The sequence below is a fragment of the Haliotis cracherodii genome, unplaced genomic scaffold (genome assembly GCF_022045235.1).
Source record: "Haliotis cracherodii isolate W230 unplaced genomic scaffold, xgHalCrac1.p SCAF_5, whole genome shotgun sequence".
NCBI lineage: Eukaryota > Metazoa > Mollusca > Gastropoda > Lepetellida > Haliotidae > Haliotis > Haliotis cracherodii.
This window is the reverse complement of record NW_027266308.1, coordinates 14,497,369-14,513,184: the sequence shown is the minus strand read 5'-3', so window position 1 is coordinate 14,513,184 and position 15,816 is coordinate 14,497,369. Positions and strand designations below refer to the sequence as shown.

General features: G+C 40.4%; 1 protein-coding gene across 1 annotated transcript in view; it reads left to right on the top strand.

Moving 5' to 3' along the window:
• LOC139442857 (uncharacterized) overlaps positions 1-14,649 on the top strand; it is a 134,316-nt gene extending 119,667 nt beyond the window's left edge. Inside the window, exons 32-35 of the mRNA XM_071223760.1 lie at positions 253-354; positions 12,740-12,815; positions 13,342-13,454; positions 14,370-14,649. Coding sequence (XP_071079861.1) covers positions 253-354; positions 12,740-12,815; positions 13,342-13,454; positions 14,370-14,498 — 420 coding nt within the window. The 3' untranslated portion in view covers positions 14,499-14,649. The remainder of the gene's footprint in view (positions 1-252; positions 355-12,739; positions 12,816-13,341; positions 13,455-14,369) is intronic.
• The last annotated feature ends 1,167 nt before the right edge of the window (positions 14,650-15,816 follow it).

Genomic DNA, 15,816 nt, shown 5'->3' with positions numbered 1-15,816 from the left:
GTCGTCGTTTGGTATAGGTAGTCATGTTTATAATTAGGCGAAAGGGTAAACCATTTTTAAATACAGGGTGAATTGTAAAACCACTCACTCACTCACTCACACCCTCGCACACAGAAAGGACACCTTGTGACATGTAGTCGTCACTTACAACCCACGCCTTAATGTCGCCACAGTTAATTGTTCTACCAAACCCTGTGTATGGTATCATGTTTTTGAAGCTAGTATTTTTGTATATTTTTCACTTCTTCACAGGATGGTGAAAACGCATTCAAATATGACGTCGACTACTGTGCCGACCTGCTGACAACCCTCAGCCCGAGTCAAGCCAAAGCTGTGTTTTCCCGATACAAGGAGGTAAGATACAATCTTTTAAAGTTTATGTTAGGTCGAGAGGCAATCAATTCTCGATCCTCCGCAAATTGACAAGCGTGTGATTTTTCCTGATTTACTCTTTTCAAAATTCAAAGGATATATGCTTTTGGAAGTTGATGCTATATGTTTTGTGCATCTGGACGGAATTCATGCAGTTTTTAGGAGATAGTTATTTTTATAGATAGTTTAGCGCTTCATGGTTATGCAATCATTTAAAGATTTATTGTGATGAAAGTTTTTGTATCAGCCGCATTGGCTGTGTTCATAACAAAATAAATATAAAGTAGTGCAGTCCTCTATTTAGTGTTGAAAAAACAGTCGATTGTATACAAATTCAAAATGTCCACTCCACCACCCTCCAACTGAACAACTTCGCTGTGCAGAGTTGCGTCCCTTGGGCACGCCAGAAACCCATGATTGTGGGTTCGAATCCCGGTTCGCCTCGATTATGTTTCTAGGTTTGTCAGCACCATACCCGTGCTCGTGGGCTTCATCGAGGTGGTAAAATGTCTGAGACCTACATCACTTCGGGCTTTCCTCCCACATTAAGGTGACACGAGATGATATAACTGGAATAATATTAAAAGCGGCGTTAAACCCCAGTTCACTCACTCACTGAACACGATCGGTAATTTCTGCGGAAAACAGACACCTGGGATAGCCATTTCTAGTCGGGACTAAATTTGACCCGTTGACCTTGCTAGCACATGACCGTCACGTGATGTAAACATCCTAACTTGCAGTCGACAACCATAAACGCCTTGTCAGACGGAAAAGCCGTGGAAATCTGGTAATCAGGTTGGGGTGTATGATCATGAACAGCAATAGTTAACTGATATTTTTTTTGCCAATTTAGTGACCATTTGTAGTCAATGATGACTCACTCTAGTGCAGGTGACCTCGTTAAACAACAAACAAACAAATCTTTGCGATTACGTAAAGGGTCGCGGTTTGTCTCAAGCTATGGCCGCAATATATCATAGATGGGATACCACAATAGCTCATTATTGATAGATAATAGCATCGGCGTGTTGTAGGTGATTGTCGCATCGGTTTATTTTAGAAGGATGATCACAGTGTCTTATTTTAGACGGATGCCAATAATGGCTTATTTTAGATGGATGTTCATAATGGCTTATTTTAGATGGATGTTCATAATGGCTTATTTTAGATGGGTGACCAGAATGGCTTATTTTAGATGGGTGTTCATAATGGCTTATTGTAGATGGGTGACTACAATGGCTTATTGTAGATGGGTGACCGTAATGGCTTATACTACATGGGTTGCCCCAATAGCTGAAAGTAGCTGGATAACAGCATCGGCTCACTACAGATGTATGACTACCGTTGTTCATATAGATGGACGACTACCATTGTTCATTAGATGGATGACTACCATTGTTCATATAGATGGATGACTACCGTTGTCTTAATAGATGGATGACTACCATTGTTCATTAGATGGATGACTACCGTTGTTCATTAGATGGATGACTACCATTGTTCATATAGATGGATGACTACCGTTGTCTTAATAGATGGATGACTACCGTTGTTCATTAGATGGATGACTACCGTTGTTCATATAGATGGATGACTACCATTGTTCATATAGATGGATGGCCACGGTTTCTGATTATAGACAGCAGTTAGATTGCTGAATTCCTTGGAAGTTTCGCAACCCCTGAGTGTTCAGTGACCTAGGGTTCAACGTCGCTTGAGCAGTATTTCAGTTACATCCCAGCTAAACAGTTTACTGTGGGGGGACACATGGCTAGCGCAGATCGCAGACAAGCTCGGGTGTGATATTTTCACACCAATTAACATAATCAGGATAAATCTGGGATTCGAACCTACGATCCGCAGACCCTGGGATGATCGTATGATACCGAGCAAGGGTTAGACGACCGCACATTGATTTGCCTGCCTTGGGGGTCCAAGCGTGATTGCTGCTGCGGCTGACGATAATGGCGCAAAGCCCCCAACACAAACTGCTCAAAAATAGAAATAGGGTTAAGATGCACAGCTATATTTTATTACAGGGTTCAATTTACACATAGCTTCACAGGGCCCATCGGAACGTGCGGGATTTATGATAAATATTTACATAAGCTAACATCATGGAATGTCAAGGTGATATTAACGGTGACTAACACCATCACGATCATATTTCGTGCGAAGCATACCTGCATTTTCCGTTCAAAAACATCGCTAAAGGTCAGAATCATGTTGATACTCGCCGAGCAGCCATGATGCTATTTTAGACATGTTGACGGGAACAAAAACAACACCTCACCTAGCCTCGTTTCCAGTTTGTGTTTCGAAGGCAGTGACAGGGCCAACACAACGTTGTGTTGTGCTGCATGCTTGATATTATCTTTCCTTGTCAAACAAGAAGCTATACATGGGGTCATCGATGCTATAATGACCGAATATACAATACTTAAATTATTATGATCGGTGTTTAAACTATGTTTATGTTGAGTTGGAATACACCATCCATCCTGTCACGGAGCTGTGCTCCAATGATCAGGGGTGCCCATACAATAAGAATAAAGTGATACAGAAAACGTGGTGATAGACTCAGAGGTTTATTAAGTAATACTTGTACTTATGATTGATAATTACAAATAAATCCAATCTGCGCTCACACAGATAACAAATAAATTCTGTCAACACAAATATACAACCAAGTTTTAGCTAAACTGAACTTTATTTACACTCAGGCCGCTATCAGATGTACAAAATTATTTCAACAACATAACACATTTAAGGATTGACTGTGTAGCGGATTCTTACAAAAGTTTGCACATCTTTTACTGTATCAATCCGCGTTGTGGATTCTTACAAATGTTCGATTCATCGGTTGTTCGATTCATACCTCAGTGAACCGAAAATATACACAGTCAATGCTTATAATTAAATTCGACAACGTAAAACATGTTTTATCTACAATAGTTTAACCCAAAACAGTTGTATATATCAAAACAGACAAAAATGACGAGATTGATAAACATTCCAGGTGTAGGAACACATACTGTGGCGTGGCATGAATCAGGTGATCGTTTAATTTATGCACATAACTTAACATGCCTACACAGTCAGTAGCCAATCAACGGAGAGTAGGATCAAAACAATGTTCATTGGACCTGTCTTTAAAGACAAGAGGCGAAAAGAACTGCAACAGTCAGACTGTAACAAACCGGAAGAAATATGTCCGGGAGAAGGTGGCTGTTTCAAATTACATGGTCAGTTACCGCTAGATTCAAACATTACTTCCCTGATTACAGTAAAACATAGCTGGAAAAATGCTAGTTAGAAATGAAACCCGAAGACATGAAAGTTGAACCGAATTAACTCCACACTCTAATGAGTAAAATAAACTCGGCTTATCCCTATAATGAGTCACTAAGACTACAAAACTAGACGATTACGTTGAATAACAACTTGTCTTAATCGACTAAAGTGACTTGTAGTGTAACCACTGTAGTCAGTTTTTGTCATTAAACAATATATCACGTGACTAAGCACGGGTCCAGGTAGTCCTTTGAGTACCCGGGTCTTACACAGGACCCACCCGACCCGAGTTACCCGTCCCAGCCCCATGCCAAACCCTGGGAAAAACCACTAGCAGGGCAACAAGTCAACGTGTGTTTCTAAACACCGGGAAAACACGAATATGAAACTACAATATCTAAGCTGAACATAAGCTATCCAACGATTAACGATTCACAACAAGCTATGTACAATTATTAACGAGGCAAAAATGACCATAAATGCATGAGAAATATCTGAATGTAGATATGAAATCCCCTAATGTTTGCAAATCATAAATACAACAACCTTTTTAATACAAGAATACGGCAGCAAACATATGAGAGACAACATACATCCAGTCATTACTTGGTTTGAGGGTGTCATTAGATTACAAGAGAGTAACATAGTTGGGCCACTAATTCTCTAACACCAAATGATCACACACTGCACAATTGCGAACGCCGGAGATTACCGAGCGGTGCCGGAAATAAAGTCAGAGAACATAGTGGCTCTTGAGCGTGACAGAGATCTGCCAAGAACTACCGCGACAACATGGTCACAGTGTAGCAGCAGAGTCGTGGTATCCGGAAACAAGCCCACAATCTCAAACAGGACTGTGTTACCATCGTGAAGTCCCGTGTCGCACTTAATTGTTATTTTATGACACCCCTGATCATTGGGGCACAGCTCCGTGACAAGGTTTCGGTAGGCTTCGGTAAGTGCTTGTAGTTCTTTTTAGATATGCACTGTCGACTGGGACCAATTTTCCAGATATGGTAATCTCATATTGGAAACAGTCAGTTCACTCTGGGTGTCTAATGCCCTCCGACCAGAAATTCTCTGATATCTTTGTCATCATGAGGAGGTTATAGAACAGAGATAATATCCAACTTCCCTCTTTGTCGACACCCACTCGAATAAACCCTGATCGCATGCGCGTGACTTCCGGTAATATGTCTGTGCCAAATGGTCTCTCGTAATGGTTTAAGCTTTTTTCGTTCTTCTCCGTGAAGTACGCTTTGGGGGATTCTTTAGGCGTCTGGCTGGTATAACTGGTACTATCGAATCCATATCATATGAAAGGAAATTACTTAGAGAATAACATATGAGCTACGGAGAGTAACGGATTACCTGTCCTAAGTAAAAGATATTAATATACCAGGAAGTAATTCCCTAATTCTGATTGCCCGAAGGTTTTTTCTCGATGTTTCCAATCCTCTTTTTTCTGAGAAAATGTAGAAATAGTGCATTTCCAATAAATTCTTTGTGAAGTCATGAAAAATGGATGACTTCATCCTCAGCTGTTTGTGACAATTCGTTCATATGACGTCACATTAAACTATGGGTCATACCTCATATGTCAAGTACCCCATTTGTTAGACAGTGAGGTTGAGATGGCTCGTCAAAACTTGTGATATTTACCTGTTGTGGTAATGGACCAAATTGACACATGCTTTTATCACAAAATGAGTTTATTAATGTATTTGTTTGAGCATAATTATTTTATCCCTTTTAAATTAACGTTTATAAACAAACTACTCAGGAGCGAAGTTTGCACGAAATTCATTTATGAAAATCTGTCGTCTCCACATAAGTCGTAATTTCTTAGAATTATTCTCAGAATTAGTTCTGCAGTAAGTCGCAGTCTGGTTGTTTAAGTTTGCTAATATAGAGCTTGAGTATAAACTCATTACCAAGGAGCACACCAAGGTGAATACGTCTCAAATGTTACAAAGTACAGATTTCTAATGTGTTTTGTTTTATAAAGAAATAAGTTTTGAAGCAAAATAAACATTGAACTAGTAGCATCCTAAATGAAAAGCAGAATCAAAATAAAAAATGTAATTTTATGATTTGGTACATGCTACCGATAGTGTTGAAACTCAGAAGTGAAAATTGTTTTAGTAAAAACGAGAATGGCATGTTTTAGTTGGGGACAACATTTTTCCATTTTCTGCAGAATGACCCGATTACGTGATAATGCTCCCCGTATTGTTGTCTGTTCCTCATATTGTCGTCTGCTCCCCGTATTGTCGTCTGTCTTCCCCGAATTGTCGTCTGTTCCCCGAATTGTCGTCTGCTCTTCGTATTGTCGTCTGCTTCACGCACTGTCGTCTGATCGCTGATCCCCAGGTGATATGTCCCATACAGACATACACTTCTTGAAGATTTTGCTGCTTACTAATTCAATTAGTTTCCTTCAAATGAGTCGCTACGACGTCGTATCTTCTGATCTCTGGCTATCCTGCTATGTGTGTCCCTGCTGTCGTCTGCGTGTAATTAACAACTGTCTGGAAATAATCGATGCCAGTCGTTTGATCTACATTTAATAGGTATATAATAGCCTGATTGCACGAAGTATGTCTAACGTTTCATGTATTAGTATTCTATAGTTGATAGTCTTTGTGTCAAAAGTGTTTCTCCCAAGTGAGGAGACGTGATCATTTGACAAATGTCACCAATACCTGGGGTTTTGTTGTCTGTCAAATAAAACAGCATGTATGTCGACCAGATGTAGGTCGTATACATTATTAATGTGTTGGGTGGTGCAGATGTTGTTGCGGGAGATGATTGATAATGGTGTGAGTTATAAAGATGTCTATGGTTGGTATCTATGGCCAATACCAGTCTATTTACGGGGAAGATGGGTTATATTGCCCAAGAGGCCGGCCTATTTTTTATTACTGTCACAAGGTTATAACCACACATATGTGAAATATTTTCTCACATTAATTCCAAAGCTCTGTTTCAAGACGACCTTGTTGGGAACAAAATATCATCCTGTTCCCCCTTAATCCGGAAATTGTTAGTGGGACAATTTCCCTGGGGAACAGCCTGGATCAACCAGATTTCACCGTGTGTACGTCAGCTGTTGCAGATGTAACAAACAGTGTCAATGTATTATTCTGGTAAGCGTTTCTGACTGGTCATTATGTGAGAGCGTATGACAATAATTATCTTTATACGGGAGTGGTATAGAATAAAAATAGTATCACAACAAAGCTCATGTACAGGAGGCCACATATTGCTGTCATCCGCGCGAACAGAACACACAATTGGCCGACAGCACTTTGGCTAATTGTTGTAAGGGGTTTATACGCCTGCAGACATCTTCCTTAAGCTTCTTTTGTTCGCTGGTTGTTTAAAGCCGAACTCAGAAATATTCCAGGTATATGTCGGCAATTTGTAAATAATCACGTCTGGACCAGACAATCCTGTGATTGACAACATGACCATCGATCAACACATTTGGGACATGCATTAAGCAATTCAGCGATCCTGACCACCTTATCCCGTCAGTCGCCTCTTGCTCAGTTCCTGAAGACCAATTCCAATTCTAAACTGGATCTTCAAGGAATAAAGCTGCGTAACTATTGCTTATTTCCAGAAACGTGCTACCATGCATGTTTCATTAATAATGGCTGCAGTCAGAGGTCCCATCACTTGTCCATAACGCCAGGGTGGGTAAAGAAAGCAATAACTAGTTCCAAAAGTGACAAGCCCTTTCAAAGTCTGAAATTGTGTTCACGCCGTACCACATTTCGCTTATATATTAATACGAACGGCAGGTATACTGTCTCAGATTTCACTGCATAAAATGATTCCAATCAATCCATCCAATACTCAACGAATCCCAACGTTCCTGTACTCATCTACTCATGACGGCTATCTCTGCTGACACTATTACTCACACCTGCATCACAGAACAGATTACTTTCATAACCGCTCTAAGCGTCAACGTCTGGATATTGTGTAGCAGGTCGTGATGTCATAAGTGATATCCTCACCACGTCCATAGGTGATAGGTCGACCTATCGACCATGCTTGTACTCAGAGACGATATATAAGCTGGGTCTCGAAAGGCCAACTTTCGCTCATGTATTCAAATGCATCCGACCTCCTATCAGAACGTCCGTAGTTTGAAATCCCAGTTGGTAACCGATCACATGGCCCTAAACATATGAGGAACACTTTTGATGTTCTTTTGATGTTTTTCACGATATGAAGGTTATCGAGATATGAGAATTGCACAAATTCACACAGAATCATTGTTTATGGTCACGTGGAGTCAAAGACAGAGTCACCGTTTGAATTTCAACTCAGTTAATTTTGCAATACGACGTTTGGGCGTAGGTGCTATCGAAGCGAGTGATTAACAATTTGGTAGGACATGCAGAGATGCTATACACAAACAATAACAAACAACAACAGGATGACAGATGAAGAAGCCTGGTGACGGAGCCTGTAACAAGACAGTTACAGTTAGTAGTTGACGAGTTTAGTGGGTGTAGTGATGTAGGCTGGTAGGGCATGCTAACCCTGATCTCTGCTGATGGCCAGCGTGGATGTTTTTCATGTGGATGGCTTCTTTTAGTTTTTTAATGGTGTTGGTTTCTGGCTGAAGGCAATGGCGATGGGTCTGATCGCAAGGGTGTTGCTGGCTGTGATCTCATACCGAGTCTGGTTTGTCAGTTGATCAGTGGTGTGTCATTTCTTGACATACTGTGTGTCTGCACAAATGCATTGGATCTTGTAGACTGTGGTCGTGGGTGATGTCTGCTTGTGATCGGGTGGTATCTGATCTGGACGATTGTCTTCAAGGTGATGTTGCTGATGTAGGCGGTATCTTGATTTATGTTGAATTGTTTGAGGGGTTTTCTAACTTTCTGACTGGCTTGCTAATGCATGGGAGGATTCTTGTGAATTGTGTTGTCTTCTGTCTTTGTGGTTTGATCCAAGTTACATTGTATATTACTAAAGCTGCATTTCAGATCATTATAGGATCATTGACATGGATTTTAACGTCGGTATTTGTCATTGAGGGGGATTGTATACGTTGGAAATAGTAAATGTGTTTGACTGCATGTCCGTGAATATCCTCAAGTTCAGAAAGTACCACCAACGTCATACATCCTGTCTACAAAGGTTCCTGCTCACACAAATCATTATTATTTTATTTAGGACACCTTGGGAAAAATTACCACATCGTTGCTTGATGAAGCCATTCAGAACTGATTATTTATTTTTCTGGATCAAGTGCACTTGCCCGAAAGTCAAAAGAACTCACGTCATGGCCTGTTTGTACGTAGCGCTCCGTAAACACCTTTTCGTGCATGTTCCCATCAGTGATGAAATATTAATTTTTCAAGATGTCCTGATCCGATTTTCAAAATTGCCGCATAGCAGCTATATTAAAAAACAATTGATGGCCATTATTCGGCCATCATCTTATTTTAAAAGATGTAATACAATTTGTATATGTGCAGTTAGTGAGGGGTCCTAACATAATATCTTACTAACAACTCATTATTCTTCCAAAAGGCCTTCTGTTGAAATTATCAATACAAACACAGTTTAACAAGATTGCTTATGATAATTACGTATGCAGTGGTGTAAACATTTAAGAGTGCATAGTAACAATTGGTGGTACGGTAGTTGTGCAAGGCTCGTAAATCACCGTGCATGAATTCAGAGATGGCGCTGATAGCCTTGACTCCATAATACGTCCTTGCATTTTCCCCACATTCACATCGACTTCCTCGACAGGGTGGGCGTTTTCCGACAGAGCAACACAGACTGCCAAGAACGAGCAGGTGTTGTTGTGTCATAGCTAATGGTTATGAAAACAGGTTAGTGTTTATATTAAAGTCGTTAACATGCTGGGGGGCGTCTGAAAGACATCAATCTTGTGAGTGGGCGTTGTGCTCACAGACAGATTTAATTGAATATAAGTGATGTTCCCTGCTACCCGATAAGACCCAAGACAGATTACACTGTGACTGCTTAAGCGGGGAATAGTAACTTTACTTAGGAAAATTATGTTATGAAATTATGTACTGACTAGAGGAGAAGGTCAACCATGAGTGAGTGAGTTTAAGTGTTACACCGCAATGGCATTGTTTCATCCATATAGCAATTATGAAATAAAAAAAACATGAAACTAATGAATAATGTAATTTTAATCCAGACAGGAATGGCTGCTCAAAGTGCTCCAAAGAACAATGAAAGATAATGGAATCAATATTTTGCAATGAAATGGAGTTTGATTTTTTCTAGAAAATACAAACGACAGTCCATCCAGTGAAGTACACTATACATACAGTTAAACCTCCTTATTGAATATATTCGCGATATCCGTAGTACGAGACAGTAGGGTGTCGGTGGATCATTATGTCAATAAGGATTCCGCTTTGACCATATCTTAAATCTATATCAAGAATTACATTTCGATTTAACCTGATTTCGCTGTATGTTAGAATTGTGCGGTATTGTTATTTCTGTTTTGTTTTGTCTTTTGAACAATTTATCGACTGTCACAAACTAATTTTTAGGAAGCAATAACAACCCAAACGCTCTACGATTAATGGATGTCTCGTTGTGTGACGTCATTAGCGACGGTGTCCCCCAATATTTTCAAATCAATTCAAGGTAGCCATCGAGTAATCCCGAAAGGTTGGAAGACGTAAAGTCAAACGTGACTTAAATACGTCACAACGGATTTTGGCACGCGACACCAGTGTTATAATTAACATACACTATCCAGATTGTACTATCTACTCTCATGGGTAGATAATCCAAAGACACTGAAATTTGTACAGTAATATGTCTCATTTTGTCATTAAGCAGCGCTTTGAAACCGTTGAAGCTCTAGCCTGCAATATTACTTGCCTCGCAAGAGGTTTCCTATCTTTCATTATCTGTTAATAGTCTTACTTTTTTCACTCGCACAGATAATTAAATCGCGAAAGATTAAAGTTGTGATGACACAAAAAAAACGTCCTCGTGACGACCACGCAAGCTGTATTGTGACTGTTACAAATGTTATATTTGGGATAACACTTTCTTAGTGAAATACAGAATTTCTACTACTAAAGTGTTATCCCAAATATAACATTTGTTACATTTGACCATTTTCTAAATGGCATTGTGTTCATAGCCTTCGGCCATGGGAGCCGTGCCAATTTACACTTGTCAGAGGGGTACACAAAGTATGTGATCTAGACTACCAGCTGTCGGACTTCCATTTTAAGCCTCGGTGGCTGAGTGGGTTAGATCGCTGACTTTGTGTGTTGGCGATTAGGTGCCTCACTCTGGCAGTGTGGGTTCGAATCCCGGACGGGACTCCCCCCCCCCCCCCCCCCATAAAAAAAAAAAATAAATAAATAAAAAAAAAATAGAAATAATAAAAAAAAAAATGTACTTTACTAACAAAGTGTTATCCTAAATATAACGTTTGTTACAATTGACCACTTTCTAAATGGCATTATGTGTTCATGTACTGCGACTATTTTTGATATCTGTCAATAAATTTGTTCGAAGTGTTATTAAAACACGGGCAGTTCCCTTATGTTATACCATTCTGCTATGCCCGCGCTAACCAATAAGTTAAATGCTAGTAGGTAAAACACTACCCCCAGATGAGGTCGGCCTAGCAGCACCTTTAAGCGTATATCAGTCATCTAGGGATTAGATAAACAAAAGCATTATGGGATTATTTTGGGGCCTGTAGATAAGAAAATGCGTGTAAACCAGTGTACAGTTTTCTGCTCGGGATTTTAATCAAAGTAAAGACATGTGTCGTATTATTGCATCCTTGGTCAACAAGATTCTACGTCCACGATGACAGGGAAAGAGCGTGCGATCTAACTATGCGTTTGTCTGTCCCGAGTGACACAGTGACCCTTTCACAATTTTACCAATACCTCCCCGTTAGGTTTATTACTGAGTGACAAGTCTCACGCTCACAAATTGTTTGATTTATTGATTGGATAAGAGTTCTAACTCACTCAAAATCTAATGTTGCAATAAAATATGTGTGAACGTGCCACGATATCAAAACAAACATTAAAACCTGGATCCTTTCAGCGGATACAGGTATGTCGGCCTGGCAGCACTACCTGCAACTGTTAACCCTCTAGGTGTCGGCCTGGCAGCACTACCTGTATCTGTTAACCCTCTAGATGTCTACCTGGCAGCAGTACCTGCAACTGTTAACCCTCTAGGTGTCTGCCTGGCCGCACTACCTGTATCTATTAACGTCTAGGTGTCGGCCTGGCAGCACTGCCTGCAACTGTTAACCCTCTATATGTCAACCTGGCCGCACTACCCGCAACTGTTAACCCACTAGGTGTCGGCCTGGCAGCACTACCTGCAACTGTTAACCCTCTAGGTGTCTGCCTGGCCGCACTACCTGTATCTATTAACCTCTAGGTGTCGGCCTGGCCGCACTACCTGCAACTGTTAACCCTCTAGGTGTCTACCTGGAAGCATTACCTGCAACTGTTTACCCTCTAGGTGTCTACCTGGAAGCATTACCTGCAACTGTTAACCCTCTAGGTGTCTACCTGGAAGCATTACCTGCAACTGTTAACCCTCTAGATGTCTACCTGACAGCACTACCCGCAACTGTTAACCCTCTAGATGTCTACCTGGCCTCATAACCTACAACTGTTAACCCTCTAGATGTCTACCTGGCCTCATTACCTGCAACTGTTAACCCTCTAGGTGTCTGCCTGGCAGCACTACCTGCAACTGTTAACCCTCTAGATGTCTACCTGGAAGCACTACCTGCAGCTGTTAACCCTCTAGATGTCTACCTGACAGCACTGCCTGCATCTTTTAATCATATAGATGTCTGTCTGGCAGCACGCTCCGTAAGTTTCAGGCTAATCTCTTATGGGCCATTTGGTTACTTCACGTGATAATTGAAGCATCACTCTTTAGCAAACATTTTAGTTCAACCAGCACTACACTTCTACAAGAAGGATTTTATACTTAGATGTAATGCGAATGAATAAACAAAAAAACAAATGCATGTTTTTTGTTTCAGCTTTCCGGAGAGGATGTGACGAAGTCTATCGAGAAACACATGGCAGGCTATCCTGAGATGGCGTGCCTGTCAGTTGGTAAGTCGACTCTAGTGGTTTCGATCGACCTCTTTGAAAACTACTTAAATAAAGAGGGACAAAAGAAGATATGCCGAGTTTATTTTTTTTATGTAACTGAAAGAACTGGCATTAAATCTGATTGTGTCTATTTAACCATCGCTCATTCCTGCAACAGTTTTGTAAAAAGTAATCTGTGGCCAGGTAATTTTGTGTATATTATAATTTAAAAAAAAATAACAGTTGTTGTGAATTATGGAAATATTTTTATTCATTTCTAAAAGTTTAAGATCAAGATATATTTAAAAAACAAAACCCTGTAGAAGTATTCTTTGAGTGCTGACAAAGCGCCAGTACAGTCACTTTTGGGATATAGTGTCAACAATTCCTGGTTATTTCAGTTATAAAATCAAACGTACATATATGGTAATATCAACGGAGAGGTATAGTTTCTGCTGCCATTCAGTTTTTCTGCACCAGTCTCTTTTTTCACTAATCACTCCTGTCAAGCAGTTCTTTGTATATGTCCTACTGACATGTGTTACAGCGCGCTACCTTCAAAGCCCCTATCTCTACACGGCGCACGTGCTGCACGAGGCAACAAGCGGCACCGGCACCAACGACAACCTCTTGATGGCTGTCATCGTCGGGAGGTCAGAGGTAAGTTGACAAAAGTGAATGAGTGAGTGAGTGTGGTTTTACGGCGCAGTATTCCAGCAATAACACGTTGGAGGACACCAGAAATGGGATAAACACATTGTGCCCATGTGGGGAATCGAACCCTGGTCTTCGACGTCACGAGCGAGCGCTTTAATTACTGGACCAACCTTTACTCTTTCGTATATTTCCTTAAAAACTTCCAACATTATATCATTCTCTAATAAATTTCAATACCTATCAGTCATTTACAAAATGAGTATTTTGTGTCCAATGCTTTAGTCAAATGAGAAAGCTGTTTGTCGTTAGAGGTGACTATATTTGGATCGGGTGATTTAGCGCTGACACTTGGTTGATTGTGTGATTACTCAGAGGGGGTGAGAAATTGCTCATACTATCAACCACCGGGTTTGTCTGGTTCAGACTCGATTATTTACAGATAGTTGTGCTATAACTGAAATATTGCTTATTGCGGCGTAAAATATCAAATATGAATCAAAACTGATCATTTGAAACCATACGAAATATGTTCCTCTTTCATCTGCAATCTATGCCTTCACTAAGAGTCACGGCAATCACGGCGGGGGACACCAGAAACGGGTTTCACACATTGTACCCATGTCGGGAATCGACCCCGGGTCTTCGGCGTGAAGAGCGAATGTTTAAGCCACTGGGCCTCCCCACCGCCCCCTTAGAACGAAGGGTCTTGTATCACTCTCTAGTGGCCAGATTATTATATTCGCAAAGCGAAGAAAGACGTTGTCCAAGGGTAAAATACTGTCGGCAGCGTGTGCAACGTTTTCCAATTTTGACCGAATCCGATAAATCTAGTCTAACCAAGTTACGACGATCACAGTTACATTGCGAATAATGCAAGTAACACATATTGATACAATTACAATTGATTATCTTCAACAGATTGACCTGGTAAACATCATGATGGCATACAAGGCCACCTTTAAGAAGTCACTGGAAGATGTCGTGCAGAGCGAGTGCAGCGGAGACTACCGGAAGCTGCTGTCCGCCATTTTGAAATCTCAATCTTGACTCAGCGTCTTGTGAAATATTACGGATGTAAAAACTCTCCATCTGTAAAGATGCTAAATGAAATATGACATCCATGTAAGCTCCGGAGGACCACATGTGCCCACTCTACGTACATCACTGAAGCTGTCATTTTTATTTGATTACTCACTAATATCAGAGAATATATCGTGTGGCGTTCCGATTCTCTGGGACGCAGCCATGGAGTCATCTAACTAATGGGTTTTCCATTAACGGCTAATGTTGAATCAAATAAAACAGCATCATGTTCCGAGAAACATCGGTTTTGTGTAAAAATATCTCGAAGAAATACAAAACGTATACGCTAAAGTGAGAATTATATGTTGAAATCTTTGGCTGAAATATGAAGTCACATTAGTATCATAGGCTTTTTCTCTCGTTTGATTGTTAACATGTTCGCGGAAGTGTATTTGAATTACATGTATATTGCCTACAATATTGAGACAATACCTTGATAAACAAATATTCAGCTACATGGAGCTCAGGTAATATTTTAGTGGATTAGCAACTCGTGTGGAGGCGATGAGAGTTAATCCAAATGTTTACCACATCAACTCCAAACGTGGGATTCACAGTAGTTGAGTACAGGGAGATTGTTGTTCGTTTCACGGTTATAATACATGATTTATTCACCTTAGATGATTACGGGTTGACTGTAACGCTTTGCAAACAATCATAAATGCTTTTGCTAAATGTTGATGTGACACTCAAACAAAAGTATGTTACATTGTTATTATTTATCAATACAGGGTAATGTTATATGTTTATGGTAAGAGCACCTGGTTCTACTATTTGTATCTATGCTGGTATTACACCGATGCTCGCATAGGTCACATACACATTATGTATCAATGCAGGTTAATTCCTGTTCGTTTCAGGGTCAAGGTACACATGTTAGAACTTAAGGTGTATCATACGATAACGCATGACAAATAACTATCTAACTGCTGGTATAATACGCTCATGCAAATGTATGCTATGTTTTCTTGATCTCTTGACGTTGTTTGATAAACGCGGTTTCAGTGCACTTTTTTATCACCCTCGGTTTACCAGCCTCGACTATACAGTGCATAACGGATAACTATGGTGGCCGAGAGGGGACATCGCTTTCTCGCTTTATCGCTTTCTCGCTCTATCGCTTTCTCGCTCTATCGCTTTCTCGCTTTATCGCTTTCTCGCTCTATCGCTTTCTCGCTTTATCGCTTTCTCGCCCTATTGCTTCTTCTAATGACTAACCATAGTCATATGAAGGAATCGGGTGTTCTTTAACTTCTTTTGAATAGTATGTGCTGTAAATCTT